This window comes from Ovis aries, chromosome 17, assembly GCF_016772045.2.
Source record: "Ovis aries strain OAR_USU_Benz2616 breed Rambouillet chromosome 17, ARS-UI_Ramb_v3.0, whole genome shotgun sequence".
NCBI classification, from domain to species: Eukaryota; Metazoa; Chordata; class Mammalia; order Artiodactyla; family Bovidae; genus Ovis; species Ovis aries.
Window position 1 is genome coordinate 32,582,424 of NC_056070.1, and position 22,457 is coordinate 32,604,880.

Genomic DNA, 22,457 nt, shown 5'->3' on the forward strand with positions numbered 1-22,457 from the left:
CAGAGGTAAACCCAAAAGGATATAACTGAAATACAATATTTCATCTACAAGGAAGTCAACAGGTCCTTAGGTGTAATTTTCATAAACCTGTCCTTTTCGAGATCTGCTGTATCAGCAAGTAAGCGTTTTTGGATGAGAAAGAGGAAGAGAGTGGGGCAGCATGACCACTGTAATTAAATGGTCTTACAAAAAGCACAATATTTGTTTGATTTAAATATAATTACCTGAAGAACTGTTCTGGGTAATGTTCCCAGATTCTCAGGGACATTTACAGAATATGGAGACAGCTCGAATACGGGGACAAAATCATTAATATCCAGCAGAACAATGCTGACGGTAGAGGTATCGGTTCTGGGAGTGCTGCCCCGATCTGTTGCCTGAACAGTTAAAGAGTAAGTAGGGGTCTTCTCTCGATCCAAAGGCTTAGCCACGGTGATTGCCCCTGTGACTGAGTCAATCCGAAATTCCTGATTGGCATTACCATCGACAATGCCATAGCGGACCTGTCCATTTGTACCTTCATCTCCATCTGCTGCAAATACTTGTATTATATCTGTTCCAGTAAGTGTATTTTCATTAATCTCCACTTTATACATGGCCTGTGCAAAAACAGGGTTATTATCGTTGATGTCAAGTACCATAACTACCACCTCTGTAGATGAAGACAGAGATGGATGACCTTTGTCCGTAGCCACCACCGTGAGAGTATAATTGGAAACCTCCTCTCTGTCTAGCTCTCCAGTGAGCCTTACTTCTCCATCGATGGTCCCGATAGTGAACTTATTTCCCAAAGGGTTCAGTAGGGTGTACTCAATGTAGCTGTTTGGGCCGCTGTCTGGGTCAGTTGCTTGTGCTTTGAAAACAATGGTATCAATAGGTGTGTTTTCTGGAATGTAGGTCAATTTAGGGGAAAGAAAGGTTGGGGGGTTATCATTGACATCCAGCAAAATAATGGAGATTTGAGCAGTGCTTGTGAATCTGGAGGCTGGAAGCTGTGGCAGGTCATGCACTTGAACGACCAGATTGTAGAAGGACTGACTCTCCCGATCCAAAGGTTTTAGAACTTTCAATACCCCGTTCTTGTCGACTGTAAACTGCCCAAGGCTATCGCCAGAAGCAATACTGTAAGCCAATTGAGAGTTGATGCCTGCAATGGAAGGGGGAAAAAATTAAATGTTCTGAACTAAATGCTGATTGCAAACTAAACTGCACCCACAGTTTCATGATATGAACTTGTGTAGTTGATACACATGGCTGCCAAACTTATGAATGATTTAGCTACAGTTAATTTTCTTTCCAAGGAATATATAACCCATAACTCTTTTCTTGGTATCATTTGATTTGAAAAGATGTTTACAATCTGGTGAACAAATGATCTATATACTGCTGGCTATTTACCAAGGTGTTGAAATGCTAAATTAGGAAAGTGAAGAGGAAAAAAAAATATACTAGAGAGCGGATATTTTTCTATACACTTCTTTATTTCTGTCACATAATTCCTGAGAGTTCAACATTAACAGTGCCACACTCTACTACTAGCCAAACATTTATCACATTAGTAATTTATTGAGGCCAACACCAATTTTCAGAGAATGATAATAACATTTTCTGATATATGGCATTAGTCATGGATGCTTTAAGTCTACTTTTACTTTTCTTGGCAGAACCAATAAATACTTTTTAATTCCTATTAAGTATCTGGCTAATACCTCTGAGAAAATAATTCTCTTTCAAATTTTATTATGTTTATTTACTGTGGTTTAAAAGTATTTTTGAAGAAAATGTTAGCAGTAAATGTGTGCATAAAAGACTTCAAATATAAAGATTCACACTATTATTGGGCTATTTTTAGATAATGTTTTATCAGTTTTTCCCAGGAACATATGTCACATTTTAATTTAAAAAGGCATATATAAATCATTTCAGAAAATGATTGTAGACATTTTCTAACAGAGATGATGTGGAGAATCGCTCAGCCTACTTATTGGTTTAGTAAATAGTTTAAAGCTAAATTACAGATAAGCAGTGCAAACACAAAGAAAAAATTATATTTCCTGCCCCAGAATAGCATTTTCTTCACTGGCCCATAATGTCATATGTACTTTTATATTTTATCATAAACATGTTGGGCAATTATAGGATGGCCTAAGAATTTCTAAGAAACATATCTTATATCTAGATAATCCATCCTTAATAAAGATGCTCTACTCTGGGATCTTATGCTATGAAAAATCCATTGAGTTATATAAACTACTTACAAATGGCTCCTATATTTATGAACTTTAACTATTCAAGTGTCAAAAATGATGTCCACTCTTTGCCAAAAGTCTTCTAGAACAAGTGGATCACCCTTTTCTTGAAAAATACTCTCTTAGGATTCTGTAGATACTTCAGTTAGCTTCTGCCTCTTCTTGAAACCCATTAAGTCCTTGTAAAGGCAAGTTTTAGTTGAGTAATACAATTTTTTTTCCTACCAGGTAGTGCCTGCTTATTTGTTTGTTTGTTTTTTTTAAATGCTAGAAGTATTATTTTCCCATGCTTTGATAGTTTCTTATCTGATATCCTTTGTCTATATGTTGATGCAGAGGAAACTATTTATGGAGATAACTTTCAGGCACTGGCTTGTTCACAAAAATTTCTAGGATAAACAAGGATTGAGTAGATCTTTGAAAAGGTAGGGGTTTTCTCCTCATTAAGAGTTGTGGCTTTTAATCTTTGCAGTTTATTTAAGACCACTCACAAGAGAACAAAGCAGAGGTTATAAAGTTCAAAATACTTAGGACACTGAGGATCAGGGAAAATATGAATAAATAAAGCTAATGGAGGCCACAGGTCAATTCGCCAGCAGGAGATAAAGAGAATTTTAAGATCTGGATAGAACAAGGTCAACAGCCTACTTCAACTCTCTGACTTAAAATTCCACAAGTTTGGGGGAAGAAAAGTTCTATCAACTGATGCAAAAAAAAAAGAAAAAGGTTTCATAAACTGGTACTAAATATATTACTGAGAAAGTAATTTGATTTTAAATATATATACATATATATAGTGATATATATTTAATATATTTTTTAAATACAATTGCTCTCTTAAGAATTTTTTTGCATTTCCTATGGCTAACTCTGTCAGTAAATATTTAGTTCCTATTCTTGGAGGTACAAATTCAGACACAATTATTATTGAGAAAAAGTTATGAAGACACCTGGATAAAAATAATACCAAAGAGCATTTCTATATAAGCATATAAACCTTTCATGCCCAAGATCAAAAGAAATTTAAAATACTGACAAAACTACACATGGCTACAAAGTGATGGTCTAACATTTCTACATAAATCAACTGGAAGGCAAGCAATTAAATCTAGGATTGGAACACCCCTGGTCCACTGTGTATTCTACTTCCTGGAGTAAACAATTAACCTGAAGAGGCAAAAAGAGAACACGATACCAAGATTTTATAGCCTTGTTGTAAACAGCAGGACAGCCTCCTTCTTCGGGAGAAAGTTTGCTGGGTAGGTGGGTGGTGGAAGTAATAAATATTAAATACAATTATGAAAAAGATAAAAATGACTTTATATTTAAATTCATAATGAATATACTAGATGATAACATTAAAAATGAACTGGTAATGATAACAGTCACTATCTTTGAGAACATAAACATAGAAATACAACTTGTTTTGCACAAAATATTGCAGCACAATCTAAGAAATAGCTTTCATCTCAGGAACTGAAACTGTACTGCTGTAATTACAGGTCATAGAAACCATCTCTATGGACTTTACTGTCAAGAAAAGGACTTTTCATTCCTGTCATATCTAAGTGACTTTGGACATGTGCTCTACATCTAGAAAATACATGTAGACATATTGAGACGCAAAATTCTCCCTGAACCTTTATACTATCCTGAAAAATAAAGAGTTCAGGCCATTCTTCTCTCTCGACTCCTTGCATCAAATATCCCAATCATGAATCAGTAAACATATTATTTTAACATTCTATAATTTATTCATATGTGCTAGAACTTGAATTTAGTGGGCTTTTACAGCCCCTAGATCTTTAAGCTAAGAACAGTCCATATTTCTAACCATTTATGTTCAGTGTTCTGAAAGTGGTTTAGTTACATGATTCTTTCTGGCAGTTTTATTGTGTGTGTGGTTGTGTTAGCTTTTTTTTTGGTTGGTTTTTATTTCGGTCTTGAGAATAATTTAGTTCCAGGAAATACAGCACATAACTGTAGGTATGTGGCTCTGTTACAAAGTGTGCATATTTATTCACAGTCCATAAATGCCTAATTATTTCTATGATGAACTAGTATTTGTCAACTTATCATACAGCTGCAACACATGGAACTCTTGCAAACAGCATTCACTTTAATGAAGCAGTTCCGACAAGGTCATCAGGTCACTGGAATATGAAACTCATTTACAGGTCAATTGATCTGCATTGTGTACCAAGTGTATATCAGTAAATTTATTCAACAATAATTATAATTACTTTATTCTCAAAGTACTCTATGACTCCCCAATATTTTTAAGAGTATGTGAATTTATTTTTAGGATAATACAATAATTATCAAAGCTAGACTATTTCCATGAAACTTCAATTTATAATGTGTGTGCTCAGTTGCTCAGTCCTATCTGACTCTTTGCGGCTCCATGGACTGTAGCTTGCCAGGCTCTTCTTTCCATCCATGGAATTTTCCATGCAATACTGGAGTGGGTTCCCATTTCCTTCTTCAAGGGATCTTCCCAACCCAGGGATCTAACCCATGTCTCTTGTGTCTCCTGCATTGGCAGACAGGTTCTGTACCCTTAGCCATACTTTGGGTAGCCATACTTAGGCATATGGTGGGTACTGTACCCACCATACTTTGCCTCAATATAATACTTTCTTAGCTGTATGAATGAAAGCCTTGAGATTAATACTTGTGCTACTTATCTTGTGAACACAGTAAAATATTTGCTTTATTCTTATTAAATGGTTATGCAAGTAAAATTTTAGGTTAAACTTAGAGAATTTAGATATAAGTAACAGAAAATGTTAAATTTATTTTCATATAAAATGTCTTCATTTAAGATGATAATATTATCTCCTCTGAAAGCTCTTGGTCTGAGATAAAAACTAAATTGTTAATTAGAAAAGTCTAAATAACATTGTGAAACACGTTGGGAGCTATTTAGTATAACTGAGTTGGCAGTTTTAAACAAAGAAGGTTACCCTTGTACAGTCTTATCATGATCCTTGAAATTCAGAGAGAATAGAAACTGTGTCCTATATTTTAGGTCAAGGTGCAGGAAATTACACTGATAAAAGTATTCAATACTAAAACAATGGAAAAATGTAGCTTGAAACTTTTATCTAACACAATTAAAGGAAAAAAATCCATAAAAAGTAACTTGAAGTCAATGGTTAATACATTTCTGTGAATATGCTTGCATGGAATATTCCAGCAGGTTTCACAAAGGAAGTTTCTTATTTGCTATTTTCTCAGTTCTTTACAGTTGAGTTTTGAGAATAAATGGAATTTACTCTAGATCTGCACACAATCCTATGATACAATAGGCTCTCTCTAATGCTTAGAGTCACAAAGAAACTTGGCAGATAATTCTTCACTGCAGAAAACTTAGGACAAATTAAAAAATGTTCGTATCCAGAGATGAGGTAAATTAATTAAGTTTACAATAATAGATAAGCCAACATTCAAAATAAAGATTAACCTAACCTCAACTATGCATAAAGTCTAATGGGAGACACTTACATGTACAGAACTAGGCTGATGTACATGAAATAGACTGTGCCACATTCTTAGGCCAGGACTGGCTACATACTAGGGACAAGTGGTCCGTCATATTTGCTGGTCCCACATCCAAGGATTCAACCAACATAGACCGAAAATATTTTGAGGGAAAAAAATTCGAAAAAGTTCCAAATTTCAAGCAAAACTTAAATCTTCTGTGCTCTGGAAACTATTTATATAGCATTCATATTGTAGTAGGTATTGTGAGTAATCTAGAGATGATTTATAGTATATGGGTGAATGTGCATGGATTGTATGCAAATATTACACTATTTTATATAAAGGACTTGAGCATCTTGGATTTTGGTATCAATGAGGCTTCCCTAGAGGCTCAGAGATACAGAATCTCCCTGCAATGCAGAAGACCAGGGTTTGATCCCTAGGTCAGGAAAATCCCCTGGAGAAGGGAATGGCTACCAATTCCAGTATTCTTGCCTAGAGAATCTCATGGACAGAGGAGTCTGGCGGCTACAGTTCTTGGGGTCGCAAAGAGTCGGACACTACTGAGCAACTAACAGTTTCACTTCACTAACTTTCCAGAGGTCCTGGAACCAATCCCCTGCTGATACAAGGGATGACTGTATTTGACAACTGTCAGTTGTTGTTTTTAATATTATTAGCAATTTGTGGTACTGACATTACAGGCACTTCTATTTTAGGAATATTTATGTTTTCATTATTAACTATGCTTAAATAAGAGAGGAAAACTTCAAAATGCACTTAATGAATTCTAAAGAAAGCATTTTCTATTTCATGAATTGAAAGATATATAAAAATACTGTGCTCTGCCTCTCATATCTTTGTAAGTGGTGATTCTAGACACTCTTGAAAGGAAACTAAGTATAGAGCAGAATGGGATGAATGGTACTCTGAGATCACATAAATTATTTAAGTCAGCAAGAACCAGGAAATTCTAAATTAAGGTTGATATGCCTATGCCACAAGGCATATCCTTGGGCTAGAGACTGGTTTCCTCTTAAAATACTGTCCCTTGTTTTCTTAACTAAATGAACATTTAGCTGCATCCAATGGAAGGAAAAACAAGGTATTAACTTTCTGAACAAAGATTGACAATCTGTACAATGTTACCTCTAAAGGCTATATTATCTGGTATGTATATTTACAAAATAAGTCTTAAAGAAAGACCAAGGGAGTCATACTTTAAAGTTTTTCAAATAAATAAAAATCAAACAAATATCAATCATTGTAAAGTCTAGACTTAATTTAAAATCTCAACTAGATTATGTAGCATAAAAATTAAAGAGATCTGAGACCGTCCTTTGAGTCAAAGCATGAAAGCTTGCTGAGATACTCTGAGCCATTTTCGGTCAGAAATACAAAACTAATCATGCATTCTGAAGTATTTTTTGAGATTTGGTTTTCCTTTAGCATCCACATTTTATCCTTTTTATGTTAAAAGAATATATGTAAGCAAATAGTTATCTGAAGAAAACCAGCCAAAAAGCTGCTTTATGACTTCTACATTGCTAAACTGCAGTGGTGTCACACATTTAGAGAGAATAAAGGAAGATAAATTTATAAAGCTTATAAGATGCACACAATGTATGCTGTGTAAGTGTTATAAAAAAGAACTTAACTAATAAAACCCTTAGTCTTTTAATCCTCTATAGTCAAATTATAAATCTATTCCTCAACTTTGGATCTATATTTACAAAATGCAATTTTGTGACAGCTGCACACAGTAAATAAATATGACATAAATCTAATGATTAATGTTTAATAAACTTTAAGTATGCAAAATAAAGTACATACCGTCATCTGCATCGGTAACATTAAACACAAGAACAGTAGATCCTAGAGGTAGATTCTCCATTAAAGATGTGCTGTATGAATTCAAGCTGAAAATGGGTGGATTATCATTTACATCTAGTATGTTGAAGTAAACCCTGATGGTAGTAAATTGTCCCCCACCATCTTCAGCCCGAACAGTGAGGATATAATATTGCTGTGCTTCATAATCCAACATTCGAGTCAAATTAAAGACTCCAGTAACTGGATTCAGGAAAAATATGCCATCTTCATCATCTTCATTCACAATATATGTAATTTCTCCATTCACACCAGAGTCATCATCTGTAGCTAAAATAGCTGCTACCAAAGAACCTAGAATAAATTGAGAATCTAAAATTAATGGGACAGGGTATTGCTAAGAGACTATATATGATACCAAAACATTTATTTGTACAGTAAAATATTTTAACTAGAATCACTATGAAAATATAATGAAAACAACACTCTGTAGATTTCTACATTAACATGGATGCCAACATTCCCAAATATCCAGTAGATCTTATGTGTGTGTGTGTGCACACTCAGTCGCTCAGTCATGTCTGACTCTTTGCAACCTCATGGACTGTAGCCCACCAGGCTCCTCTATCCATGGAATTTTCCTGGCAAGAATACTGCAATGGGTTTCCATTTCCTAGTCCAGGAGATCTTCCCAACCCAGGGATTGAACCTACATCTCTAGAGTTTCCTGCACTGACAGGCGTATCCTTTATCACTGTGCCACCTTGGAAGCCAGTAGATCTTATGTTGCAATGTAAATGTTCTGGGAAATGAACACAACTTCTGACATTATTTTTCTACCTACCAATTCATGAACATATTGATGAATTCAGTGAACATATATTGGGGCCCACTGCTAGTGTCAGGAACTGGCAATTCCAAGCAATAATACAGAATTATGCTAAGGGGATACCACTGAACAGCTTATATGACCATTGCTAGAAATGAGGTGAGAAAGAAATGTGATGGGAATTTCATGAAGGACATGAACAATTCATCTTGGTGAACTGACTGCAGTGAGATTTTAGTCCTCTCTAAATGTTTCATTTCTTTGTCAAATGAGTTTCTAAAACATATGCCTTATTTTACAAACTCATTCAAATATAATTCAAAATATAATTTCAGTTTTAGATAAGAATTTCTAATAGTGGAAATGAAGCCAACCCATACCAGAAACAGGGATATTGAGTACTCACATGCAACAGTCACAACATAGTATATTCAAAGAAGCAAGGTGAAAATTCAGGATTCCTATTCTACTAACATTTATTCAGCATCTGCTAATCCTCAAGCCCCATGTCAGCAAACTCATACATGTTTTATCCTAACAAGAATTATTGTTTCCATATACAGAAGAAAGAATTGAAGCTAAGAGAAATTAATTAATTGCCCTGGTTCACACAGCTAGTAAATATTATAACGAGTATTCACAGGTTTTCCTGTGCTTTTTTTTTTGCTTTCTATGCTCAGGAACATAATCACATCAGACATCCTTACAGTGGAAAAACAGTATCAAAACTGCAGTTGCCAGGAAACTTAACAATGCATGTCACAGATACGTTCAGAAACAAATATCTATAATTAAGAAGTCAGATGGTTAGCTTATCTCATTTGCTCTCAAAAGTCAGGAAATTTGTTTGGGAATTGTAGCAAAGACAGTTAATTAAAATATTTAAAAATCCAATGTTTATACCCAGTAGCACATACTAGTCACAATTTAAGAGCAGCCAAAACCTAGTCCGTGTAACTGTAGTCAAAGGTGAACCTTGCAAAATATACTTCAAAGTGTGCCACCTACCTGGGGTTGTGTCTTCTGGGATGTCGAAAGAGTACACAGGCCTGGAGAACTTGGGTGTGTGGTCATTCACATCACTGACAGTAATATTTATTCTCATATCCGAGGACTGAAGACCATCATCCGCACGAACAAGCAAGGAATATTTGGAACGACGTTCTCTGTCCAGTCTCTTGGTAGCTATCAGATCTCCAGATTCAGGGTCAATTCGGAAGCTGTCATCGGCTCCACTGATGATCGTATATGTGACAAGAGCATTTGCACCCTAGGGAAAAGAGAGCAGAATCGGAACTGCTAGAAGCAGAACAGTAAAAGTGCTGCTCCTTGTGCTGAATGTATACTTGACAAAGTGAGGCTCCGGGGTTTAATTTCATATGATACTGTAATATTTCAAATAGTAACAGTCCAGTGTAGTTAACTAAATAGTCTTTCACTGTTCATTTCATTAAATAACACAGCGAATCTCAACCTTCAAAATGTGTGTGTGTGTGTGTGTGTGTGTGTGCACGTATGTGTGCGTGCTCTATGCATGCTCAGTCAGGTCTGACTCTGCAACCCTGTGGACTGCAACATGCCAGGGTCTTCTATGCATGGGATTTTTCAGGCAAGAATACTGGAGCGGGTTGCCATTTCCTCCTCTAGGGAATCTTCCTGACTCAGGGATCGTACCAGCATCTCCTGTGTCTCCCGCGTTGGCAGGTGGATTCTTTAAGACTTGAGTCACTTGGGAAGCCCATATATATGTGTGTATGTGAGAGAATGGTAACCCACTCCAGTATTCTAACCTGGAGAATCCCATGGACAGAGGAGGCTGGCTGGTTATGGTCTATAGGGTCACAAAGTATTGGACATGATTGAGCAACTAAGCACAGCACAGCACACACACACACACACACACACACACACACAAATTCTTAAAATATATCATAGAAAGGGGTCAAACTGTCACTGTGGAAAATACAAATGATGATAATACTATTAACTACATATCCAGAGGTTTGCCAGGCCCAGGGACAGCACTGTGTATGCATTATCTTGCTTTAGGTCATGCTTCCCTGGTGGCTCAGACAGTAAAAGCATCTGCCTACAATGTGGAAGACCAGGGCTTAATCTCCAGGGTTAAGATCCCCCTGGAGAAGGAAATGGCAACGCACTCCAGAATTCTTGCCTGGAAAATCCCATGGACTGACAGAGGAGCCTGGTAGGCTATAGTCCATGGGGTTGAAAAGAGTCAACACGACTGAGCCACTTCACTTTCACTTTTTTTCACTGGGAGATACTATTTCTCAAAAGAAGATGCGAAATTTGGAGATGGTACGTAACTTACCCAGAGTCATACTGGGGGTGAGTGGATTTCAAACCCTAGTTTGTCTGACTCTGAGCTCATGTTCCTCTGGTTCAGCATGAGAAGGTAATTAAATTAAGCAAGTGCTAAATGGAAGCTTAGACTTCCCTGGTGGCTCAGACAGTAAAGAATCTGCCTGCAATGCGGGAGACCTGGGTTCGACCCCTGGGTTGGAAAGATCCCCTGGAGGAGGGCATGACAACCCACTCCAGCATTCTTGCTTTGAGAATTCCCATAGCAGAGGAGCCTGATGGGGTTGCAAAGTCCATGGGGTTGCAAAGAGTCGGACAAAACTGAACAACTAAGCACAACACAGCACAAATGGAAGCTTACAATGTGCACTATAAAAACCAAGGAGAGGGATTACTGTGACAAGTTTGCTAGTGTGAAGAGATTTGTTTGTTTAATTAATTAACTAATTTATGTATTTTATATACTTTTGGTTGCACTGGGTCTTCCTTGCTTTATGCAGCCTTTCTCTAGCTGCAGCACGTGGGGCCACTCTTTGTTGCAGTGCACAGGCTTCTCATTGCGGTGGCTTCTCCTGATGTGGAGCACAGCTTCTAGGCCCACTGGCTTTAGGAGTTGCAGAACATGGGCTCAGAAGTTATGGTTTGCGGGCTCTAGGGTTTGGGCTCAGTAGCTGTGGTGGTCGGGCTTACTTGCTCCACGGCATGTGGCATCCTCCTGGACCAGGGATCAAACCCATGTTCCCTGCAGCGGCAGGTAGATTCTTATCCACTGTACCACCTGGGAAGTCCAGTGTGGAGAGTTTTAATGTAGAACAAAAGAAGGAAAACTGAGCTAAAATATTAGATTATGGGTATAGATTGGATAGGGGCTTAGCTGGTAAAGAATCCACCTGCAATGCAGGAGATCCCGGTTTGATCCTGTGTCAAGGAGTTCCCCTGGAGAAGGGCATGGGAACCCACTTCAGGTACCTTTGGACTTCCCTGGTGGCTCAGATACTAAAGAATTTGCCTGCAATGCGAAGACCTCGGCTGGAAAGATCCCCTGGAGGAAGGCGTGGCAATCCACTCCAATATTCTTGCCTGGAGAATCCCCATGGACAGAGGAACTTGGCAGGCTATAGTCAATGGGGTAGCAAAGAGCTGGACACGACTGAGCGACTAAGCACAGTCCAGCACATACACTGGAGAATCTCAGTTACAACACATATCGAACTGTATGACCAAGATACCACTGATCTTGTTTTAATTGGAAACAATCTTTTAAGGCTCTTGATGGTATAGGATGGACTAGAAAGAAGAGAGGCCAGAGAAGGAGTGAGAGAGTAGATTTTGGCCCCAGGAGACTAGGACTTCATTTCCTCAAGAGGAAACTCTATAATCTGCATTATTTTCTGGTTCCAAGTCCCTGTTCTGTAAAATGAAAGCAGAGATGCATTCTTGCGTTCACTCAGATCTTTGAACTGTAGCACTCAAGATCTGAAGTATAAACTAGGAATTTGGCTGAAGGAATGGAAAAGAAAAATAGAACATTTATTAAGTGTTTATTGAGTGCTAAGCACTGCTCCGAGCGCATCACTTCATGGGCACTAATTGATTTGATACTTAAAAGCAATCCAGTTGGGTAAGCACTATTATTATCCCCATTTTGAAGATAGAGAAACTGAGACAAAGAAATCTGAACCTTGGTTATCTTGCCCCAGAAGTGAGACTTTCAATCATTGTGTACCAAACAATATACACAGAACAAATTAGTAAGATCTGATGGGCTATTGGATACAGAAGTAACTGATGATAGCTCTCAGTTGTTCAACATTCTCTTTATTCTCATTTCTTTCTTTTATCAACTCTGCAATGGGCATAGAAGTGAAAGAGAAAGAAAAAAATTTTCAAATTACTTTGGCTAGGAATTAGGAGAATGTTTTTGCTGAAGACATCTCAGGATAAGGTCTGCTTGGACGCAGGAGACATTATGCATTGAAATTTTATAATTTTATGTATGGTATGTTAAGAGTGAAGGATAGCTTCGTAAAAATGGTTATGTGGCAATGGTTATAACCATAGGAATGGATGTGTGGTCAGAGATTTGAAAAAGGGTTTGATAAAACTATTTGAAGGTCAATATATGTGGCTCACAGTTGAAGCCAGAAGATTTGTTGATGATTTCTATGAGAATAGATAGTAAAAGGTACAGCAGCATAAAGACTGAATATCACATTGAAAGAGTGGGAAGTAAGGGAAGCGACTGAGGGAAGGAGAAGGAACCTTGGAGACCCAGAGGACAGCTTGCCATAGAGGTTAAAGGGAAGGTTTCAGAAAGAGTAGATTTTAGCAGAGTCAAAAGAGTCTGATTCTGGGATCCTTGACACAGGATCAAACCGGGATCTCCTCCACTGCAGGTGGATTCTTTACCAGCTAAGCCCCTATCCAATCTATACCCATAATCTAATATTTTAGCTCAGTTTTCCTTCTTTTGTTCTACATTAAAACTCTCCACACTGGACTTCCCAGGTGGTACAGTGGATAAGAATCTACCTGCCGCTGCAGGGAACATGGGTTTGATCCCTGGATCAGAGGATGAGATGGCTGGATGGCATCACTGACTCGATGGACGTGAGTCTGAGTGAACTCCGGGAGTTGGTAATGGACAGGGAGGCCTAGCGTGCTGTGATTCATGGGGTCGCAAAGAGTCGGACACGACTGAGCAACTGAACTGAACTGAAGGCAAATTAAAATTATAATCACCATCTAGATTTGACAATGAGGGATGGTAACTTTATAGTGTTCAAAAAATCTCTTATAAACTTATTTGTATATTATTGAAATAATGAACAGTTTGATTTAGATATGCAAAATCAATGCAGATGGTGACTGCAGCTATGAAATTAAAAGACGCTTACTCCTTGGAAGAAAAGTTATGACCAAACTAGAGAGTATATTCAAAAGCAGAGACATTACTTTGCCGACTAAGGTCCGTCTAGTCAAGGCTATGGTTTTTCTTGTGGTCATGTATGGATGTGAGAGTTGGACTGTGAAGAAGGCTGAGTGCTGAAGAATTGATGCTTTTGAAATGTGGTGTTGGAGAAGACTCTTGAGAGTCCCTTGGACTGCAAGGAGATCCAACCAGTCCATTCTGAAGGAGATCAGCCCTGGGATTTCTTTGGAAGGAATGATGCTAAAGCTGAAATGCCAGTACTTTGGCCACCTCATGCGAAGAGTTGACTCATTGGAAAAGACTCTGATGCTGGGAGGGATTGGGGGCAGAAGGAGAAGGGGACAACCGAGGATGAGATGGCTGGATGGCATCACTGACTTGATGGACGTGAGTCTGAATGGATTCTGGGAGAGGGAGGCCTGGCGTGCTGCAATTCATGGGGTCGCAAGGAGTCGGACACGACTGAGTGGCTGAACTAAACTGAACTGAACTGAATCACATGTATATTATAGTTGGAATTCTGAGTTGCACATTATACATTGTACTGGTTGAGACTGCATGCTCTGGGGCCATAGTTTTGGTTTTGAATCTCTGCTCCACTACCTAATAATCATGTATCACTGGGCTACTCCTTAACCTCTATGAGCCTATGTTTCCTTATCTAGACAATCTGGCTGGTAATAATATCTGATACATGGGACTGTAATGTAGCAGTACTTAATCTGTATTTAGTCTGAGGATTAAAGGAGTTCACACATGTAAAGGACCTAGAATAATACATGAAAAGCTTTAAGTGTATGATAGTGCTAATTGTTTTTATTCCTATTTTAATTCTTTTCTTATAAAAGGAATATAATAAGTTTGATACATTTGATGACAGAGATGTTTACAAATGAATAATTTAAATCAAAATTTGATTAAAGTTGCTATATATCCCAGGAAAAATATTTTCTGATTTTCTGTTATATTTAGTATTACATCCTGACACTGATGTATATGTAGTGCTGGAATTGTCAACTTCAAAAATTACTTTTTGATTTAAATATACTCATATAAAACAAATATGTGTGTATATATATATATATATAAAACCATATCAGCTCTAGAAATGTATTTATTAAAGTATCCAGGCTTAGAACTCTCAAGAAGCTATTAGGAAGAACATAAATTTAGGACATTTAGACTCTAAAGCTGACATGCTGGGAAACTACAGAATCTGAAGTTTCCATATATCTTTTCCATCATAGATTAAATATGCTTTATTCTCAAGATTAAATATATAAGGGCATGACTGCTAACAGTCAAAGGCAAAAATACTCTTTCAAAATTTATGTTTAGAGGTATTTGCTATATTTGTACTGCATTCCCTAAACCAAACTTAAAAGTTAGTAATGTGAAATCCTCAAAGCACATTTTAATTTAGTAATGACAGCTAGATTTAACATACTATGCACATTTATCTTGTATATTCAGGTGTACATAGACCATCTACTGTATTTATTGTAATTGTATGGTTTTACAAAAACATTCAATAAGAATTTTAGACTTTGAATCTAACCACATTCTGTACTTTTTGTTCTATTTCACAAGGAATTCCACTATTCTGGTGAAACAGTCCAGAGAAAAACAGCTACACTCAATTCTGAACTATTAAAATGGAATTTGGAAATTAGGGGAAAGCCAAGATGCAAAACCATATTTCAAGCTATTATATAAATGGTTCAAAATTTAGAAATATCCCATCTACAAAATGACCATAATAATTAATACTCCTGAACTTATAATTCTTCTGAACAGAAAAGCAAAGGCATCAGACTGTTGATAAACCATAATTTTTCACTTTCAAAATCAGCTGATGCGGTGCATTAGCAGTTTCAGTGAATGTCTGAAAATGCATGGCCAAGAGTAATGATTTAATGAGGTCTTTTGAAAAGTCTATTTATTTATTTAGTATCCCAAATATGCAGTATCAGCAATGCTACAAGAAACAAATATCATATTTCAGCTGTAGCACAGTGGAAATAATGCTGTTTAAAAACATTCTACTCTCCTGAGGAACCACAGAGACAAAAGTACATGGAAGGAATTCTAAAAGTAAATAGCTATAAATTGTAAATGCATTTTATAATCTTAAGTAGTAGTTTCAAAAGCAAGTATGGTACCATGGAATAAAGCTTGAGTGTCCTGGCCCATTACAAGCATAATAATTCGTTTATCAAAGGAAACAAGAGACAGACAATCATGTGCTTCTGAGAGATGTCTATCTTGATCCAACATATGTTTCAAATGATATTTAAATAATGCTTAATATGTACATATTGCTTTCAGATTCCTTTACCGGGCGTTATTCTTCAGTGACCTACTACAGGCTTTCTAACATACTAATATTTTATGTTTGATTTAGTAATTAAGGAAAAGTATATAAACTACATAATATGTGGACTTGCTGATGACCTATGTAATCTTAGTGTTTTAAAGAATTCTATTAATGTTTCAAAATCAACCTGCAAGATAGCTGGGTGAAAATTTAATGCTGGCCACAAAGTAAAAGGAACTCCTTGCATTTTGATATTGATTCCTACTCAAAACTAGATAAAGAAAGAAGACAGACCATGATTTGGTAAGAGAGAAATCATTTCAAACATGTACATACATATTTTCAAATTTAACCTAGAGGTAAGGAGCTGAGAACAGAATAGAAGATAAAAGGTTTATCTAAAAACATTAACAATAATTTATTGTAAACCACTCAAAAAAGGAAACAGCCAATAATTCTGAATGTCCTAGGAAGCCTAGGTAGCCATTCCACTTGGCATACACCCAAAGAAATGTTGGTTCCTCATGTCAGGAGTGGACATAGTCTGTAGTCATTAAAACATCACTAAAAAGTTAAAAAAAAAACATATTCAAGAAGGAGAAAAGGATCTCATGAGCTGAATCTATTAAAAATAATAGTGCCAAAGCACTTCTACAAAAATGTCCTTCTTTCCTTTAAAGTTCCAGGTGAAACTACTTCCTTCCCTCCAGCCTCTACTGTCTTTTTCCCCTTCCACCTTCACTCTCCCCACCCCCATATACAGGTCCTATTACAAAATACGTGGTGGTGATTTCTACCACTCCTTCCTTGAATTGCAAACAGTTTTCCTTCCTTTTCCCTAGACTGTTCCTGTTTTATAGTTTTGCTCCTTTGTGCCTCTTTAACTTCCCACTGTCTCAGCTCAAATGCACTTCTTGCACATCCTAGATATCGTCACCTTACATTTAGTACTTAAAACAAAACAAAAAAAAAAACACAAACCCAGAATGTCTAAGTGATAACACTGGCATAGATACAGTTTTTTTAACTTGAAAAGGGAAATTCAATAGAAATAAAACAAAGTACACTAAAATCGTGTTGATGTAAATACCTAGAGACGTAATGACCTTCCCAGCCTTCTTCAAATCTCATACTAAATATAACCCCATCTCAAAACATAAACTTGAAGACAATGCAAGTGTATGCAGGTGCACATGTGCACACACACACACACACACACAGAAAATTCACGGAGAGAAAAATAAACATACACGCAGCACTGCATTTGTATTAACCCTTCTTTGTCACATTTTAAAAAGAGAAAAAGTAAGGAGTAAAGTAAAATTATAACAGAATTTGCATAATATTATTATAAGGGTTGAATGTTGGCATTTCTTTCAAATAATCACTGAATAATAAATTATATATAATGCAATTATTATATATTATATTATATTATATATATATAATATATTTATAATCAAATAATATATTGTATATTATATTTATAAAATCTATAATATATAATGCATATTATATACTTATAATATTATAATCATATGATCTTATATATTATTAATATATGTATTATATATTACATTATATATAATATATAGAAAATATTATATAATGTATGTTATATATCTAATATACATTATATATTATATTATATAAATTATACAGCATATGATTATGATATATATTATATAATATAATTATATATAATACATGATGCATATATAAACATATATGTGCAATTATTAAATATAATAATAATAAAGTTGAGGACCGAATAATAATTCTTAAGAGAGTAGTGCTCAAAATTCTCCAAGCCAGTCTTCAGCAGTACGTGAACCGTGAACTTCCAGATGTTCAAGCCAGTTTTAGAAAAGGCAGAGGAACCAGAGATCAAATTGCCAATATCCGCTGGATCATCGAAAAAGCAAGAGAGTTCCAGAAAAACATCGATTTCTGCTTTATTGACTATGCCAAAGCCTTTGACTGTGTGGATCACAAGAAACTGGAAAATTCTAAAAGAGATGGGCATACCAGACCACCTGACCTGCCTCTTGAGAAATCTGTATGCAGCTCAGGAAGCAACAGTTAGAACTGGACATGGAACAACAGACTGGTTCCAAATAGGAAAAGGCGTACGTCAAGGCTGTATATTGTCACCCTGCTTATTTAACTTATATGCAGAGTACATCATGAGAAATGCTGGGATGGAAGAAGCACAAGCTGGAATCAAGATTGCCAGGAGAAATATCAATAACCTCAGATATGCAGATGACACCACCCTTACGGCAGAAAGTGAAGAGGAACTAAAAAGCCTCTTGATGAAAGTGAAAGAGGAGAGTGAAAAAGTTGGCTTAAAGCTTAACATTCAGAAAACAAAGATCATGGCATCTGGTCCCATCACTTCATGGGAAATAGATGGGAAACAGTAGAAACAGTGTCAGACTTTATCTTCTTGGGCTCCAAAATCACTGCAGATGGTGACTGCAGCCATGAAATTAAAAGACGCTTACTCCTTGGAAGGAAAGTTATCACCAACCTAGATAGCATATTCAAAAGCAGAGACATTACTTTTCCAACAAAGGTCCATCTAGCCAAGGCTATGGTTTTTCTAGTAGTCATGTATGGATGTGAGAGTTGGACTCTGAAGAAAGCTGAGCGCCAAAGAATTGATGCGTTTGAACTGTGGTGTTGGAGAAGACTCTTGAGAGTCCCTTGGACTGCCAGGAGATCCAACCAGTCCATTCTGAAGGAGATCAGTCCTGGGTGTTCTTTGGAAGGAATGATGCTAAAGCTGAAACTCCAGTACTTTGGCCACCTCATGTGAAGAGTTGACTCATTGGAAAAGACTCTGATGCTGGGAGGGATTGGGGGCAAGAGGTGACGGGGACGACAGAGGATGAGATGGCTGGATGGCATAACTGACTCAATGGACGTGAGTTTGAGTGAACTCTGGGAGCTGGTGATGGATAGTGAGGCCTGGTATGCTGCAATTCATGGGGTCGCAAAGAGTCGGACATGAGTAAGTGACTGAACTGATTTGAACTGAACTGAAGAGGGTAGTGCATTTCACTAGAATATGTATATTATAATTAATGTGATTATTATTTCCTGCCTTGAATAAATCACTTGAAATAAATGAGTTTTACTTGTTCTGTTCCCACAGAGAATATCATAAAATTTCATTATCTTTTATTTAGCAAAAAGCTAAAAAACAAAAAAAGAAGCTCATGTAATTACTATAAGCTCATGCAAATTATACATCAAATAGTTGTAGCAACTGCTCTAATTGATGTATCATTTGCACGAGCTTATAGTAATTCCATGAGCTTCTTTTCTTTTGTTTTTTACCTTTTTGCTAAATAAAAGATTTAAAATGTTTATGAATTAAGCTATCCAAATATATATGACCAATGATGAGATTTAAGAAAAATCTCAGCAGCATTTACTAAATTATAGCTGATGATATTTCATATGTAACAATAATAATACAAATATTCTACATACAACTCTTTTAATGGTAGCTAAAGTTTGGAATAAACTTTCCTCAACATAAAATTGCCTAGAAAGCACTAAACATAAAACATAAAATCTTTTTAATAGAAAACTACAATTACTTAAATGTACTTGTTTTATTTTGTTTCCTTTTCCTAAATTACATTTTGGCAAAATGTATAAATGACTAATGGAGGAAGTACAAGCTGGAATCAAGATTGCCAGGAGAAATATCAATAACCTCAGATATGCAGATGATAACACCCTTATGGTAGAAAGTGAAGAACTATAGAGCTTCTTGATGAAAGTGAAAGAGGAGAGTGAAAAATTTGGCTTAAAACTCAACTTTCAGAAAATTAAGATCATGGCATCCGGTCCCATCATTTCACGGCAAATAGATGGGGAACAGTGGAAACAGTGGCTGACTTTATTTTTTGTGCTCCAAAATCACTGCAGATGATGGCTGCAACCATGAAATTAAAAGATGCTTACTCCTTGGAAGGAAAGTTATGACCAACCTAGACAGTATATTAAAAAGCAGAGACATTACTTTGTCAACAAAAGTCCATTTAGTCAAAGCTGTGGTTTTTCCAGTAGTCATGTATGGATGTGAGAGTTGGACTAAAAAGAAGGCTGAGTGCCAAAGAATTGATGCTTTTGAACTGTGGTGTTGGAGAAGACTCTTGAGAGTCCCTTGGACTGCTAGGAGATCCAACCAGTCCATCCTAAAGGAGATCAGTCATGGGTGTTCATTGGAAGGACTGATGCTGAAGCTGAAACTCCAGTACTTTGGCCACCTGATGTAAAGAGCTTACTCATTTGAAAAGACCTGGATGCTGGAAAAGATTGAAAGCGTGAGGAGAAGGGGACAACAGAGGATGAGACGGTTGGATGGCGTCACTGACTCAATGGACATGAGTTTGAGTAAACTCCGGGAGTTGGTGGTAGACAGGGAGGCCTGGCGTGCTGCAGTCCATGGGGTCGCAAACAGTCAGACACACTGAGTGATTGAACTAAACTGACTGATAAATGACTAAGTCATTCTATTCTGTACTGGCTGTTAAAATTAGTCTATTATTGAATTATTCACCCTTTTTAAGTTAAATAAGCCAAAAATCAAGTTTTCATATCCTTCTGGAGCTTAAATGAGGGTAAGGAAATTATTAACTGTTTGGGGCTTAGCAAAAAGGGAAATCGGCTACTAGTGTATGGGAACATTATTCCTCTTTCCAAAATTCTAGAAATTAACTAAAACCTTTACCTAGCAAGGAGGAGAAAACAAGTGATGTGTTTTTTTTTTAATGGGAAAAATATAAATTACAAATTATATAAGTTGTCATGCTGTTTGGAGCATGATGATTGCTTTAAACATTAAACATAAACATGGAAGACAGAAATCTAAATTGTGCCCCCCAAAATCAGTTGACTGCTAGAAAACGAATTTCTGTTTATTAATGGAATTCAAAATTCATTGGCTTCCTAGGTAATTTCCTTAAAATATATAAGGCTATTACTAAGTTATACACTTTATGTTGGCATATATGTATATATGTGGGGCTTTCCAGGTGGTGCTAGTGGTAAAGAAGCCATCTGACAATGCAGGAGACATGAGAGATGTGGATTCAATCCCTGGGTAGAGACGATCCCCTGGAGGGGGCCATGGCAACCTACTCCAGTATTCTCGCCTAAAGAATCCCCATGCACAGAAGAGCCTGGCAGGTTACAGTCCATAGGGTCACACAGAATTAGACACGACTGAAGAGACTTAGCCTGCACACATGCATATATGCAAGTTAAATGAAAACTTTCAAAGTTGTCTTACATTTGTTTTAATTTTCAATAATTTGCTTTTTTCAAATACAAATAAAAATAAATTCTTAGCTATATATGCTATAAGATAGCAAATGGGAGTGATGGGGCGTTAAAAATAAGATATTTCTGCAAATATTTTTTATCTTTTGAAAAATTAAAATAATTTGGCTAATGAATCTAAGATGTACCAGCAATTAACTGAGCTGTGAATTGCTGTTCAAAGGAAAGTTGCCTCTAGACAGTCTCTATCTTAGCATTCCTATGTCACATTTCAAGAATTAATGTCCTTTGGAAAAGAGCACTCAATGCCTAGCCTTAATTATTAGTTAACAAGTGTTGTCAACATACAGTAGAAATTTGATAGATCACTGGAAAATTATGTTTCAAAAAGTCAGAGACAAGGTCTGAGCTACCTCATCAGCATCCATGGCTGTCAGCTGCATAATCTTAGAACCATCTCCGATATTCTCCTCCACCGTGAGATCCAGCATGTCTGTTGGGAACACTGGTGGATTGTCATTGATATCTTGAAGTGTTATTTCTACCTACAAGAAAGAAAAGGAACAATATATGAATGCTGCATATGTTTGCAAAATACCAGTTAAATTGCATATCAAGAGTCCACTCAAATAAGCCTTCCAAAAGAATCAGAACCTTTATATATAGCATCCCAGAAAATACCCTAGAGAAAGCTGTGAATTATTTATAGGAAAAGAAAAGCCAAGAAAGATGATTTGACTTATTGATAGTAACTGATTTTAAGTGATCACCTAGGAGTTTAGAACAGAATAGGTCCACAGATCAACTGTCTTCTAAATTCCCAGATTTGTGCACCAGTGAAGAACTGTTCAGATTGGCACTGTCTTTCAGCCAGGAAGTGCTGCCTGACACACAGATAACATAGTATAAAATTTCTTCCTGAAAGGTTTAGGTATTGGCAACTAATGTCCAGGGAAAATAAAGAAGTTCACATCTTGTTTTAAGAAACACTCTGCATTTTCCCCTTTAAAGTCAACTCTCAATCTTTGGGGGAAGAAAATTATACATATCTTTTCTTTCTCTCTTCACTCCTATCAATACTTCTTAATGTGACTAAAGCTAAACAATCATCCTGTTCATACGTGGTATTCAGATAGGTTGCAAATACTAACCTTCCTTGAAAGATCCTCATCAGAAGTCCAGAATTATTTG

At 36.5% G+C, this 22,457-nt stretch overlaps 1 protein-coding gene across 1 annotated transcript in view; it reads right to left on the reverse strand.

The window, feature by feature from the left end:
* The window catches only part of FAT4 (FAT atypical cadherin 4), a 188,175-nt gene that overhangs the window by 76,717 nt on the left and 89,001 nt on the right, over positions 1–22,457 (reverse strand). The window contains exons 2-5 of the mRNA XM_027956286.2: positions 21,680–21,811; positions 9,403–9,664; positions 7,569–7,919; positions 225–1,147 (exon numbers count right to left, since the gene is read on the reverse strand). Of these exons, the coding sequence (XP_027812087.2) occupies positions 225–1,147; positions 7,569–7,919; positions 9,403–9,664; positions 21,680–21,811 (1,668 nt within the window). The remainder of the gene's footprint in view (positions 1–224; positions 1,148–7,568; positions 7,920–9,402; positions 9,665–21,679; positions 21,812–22,457) is intronic.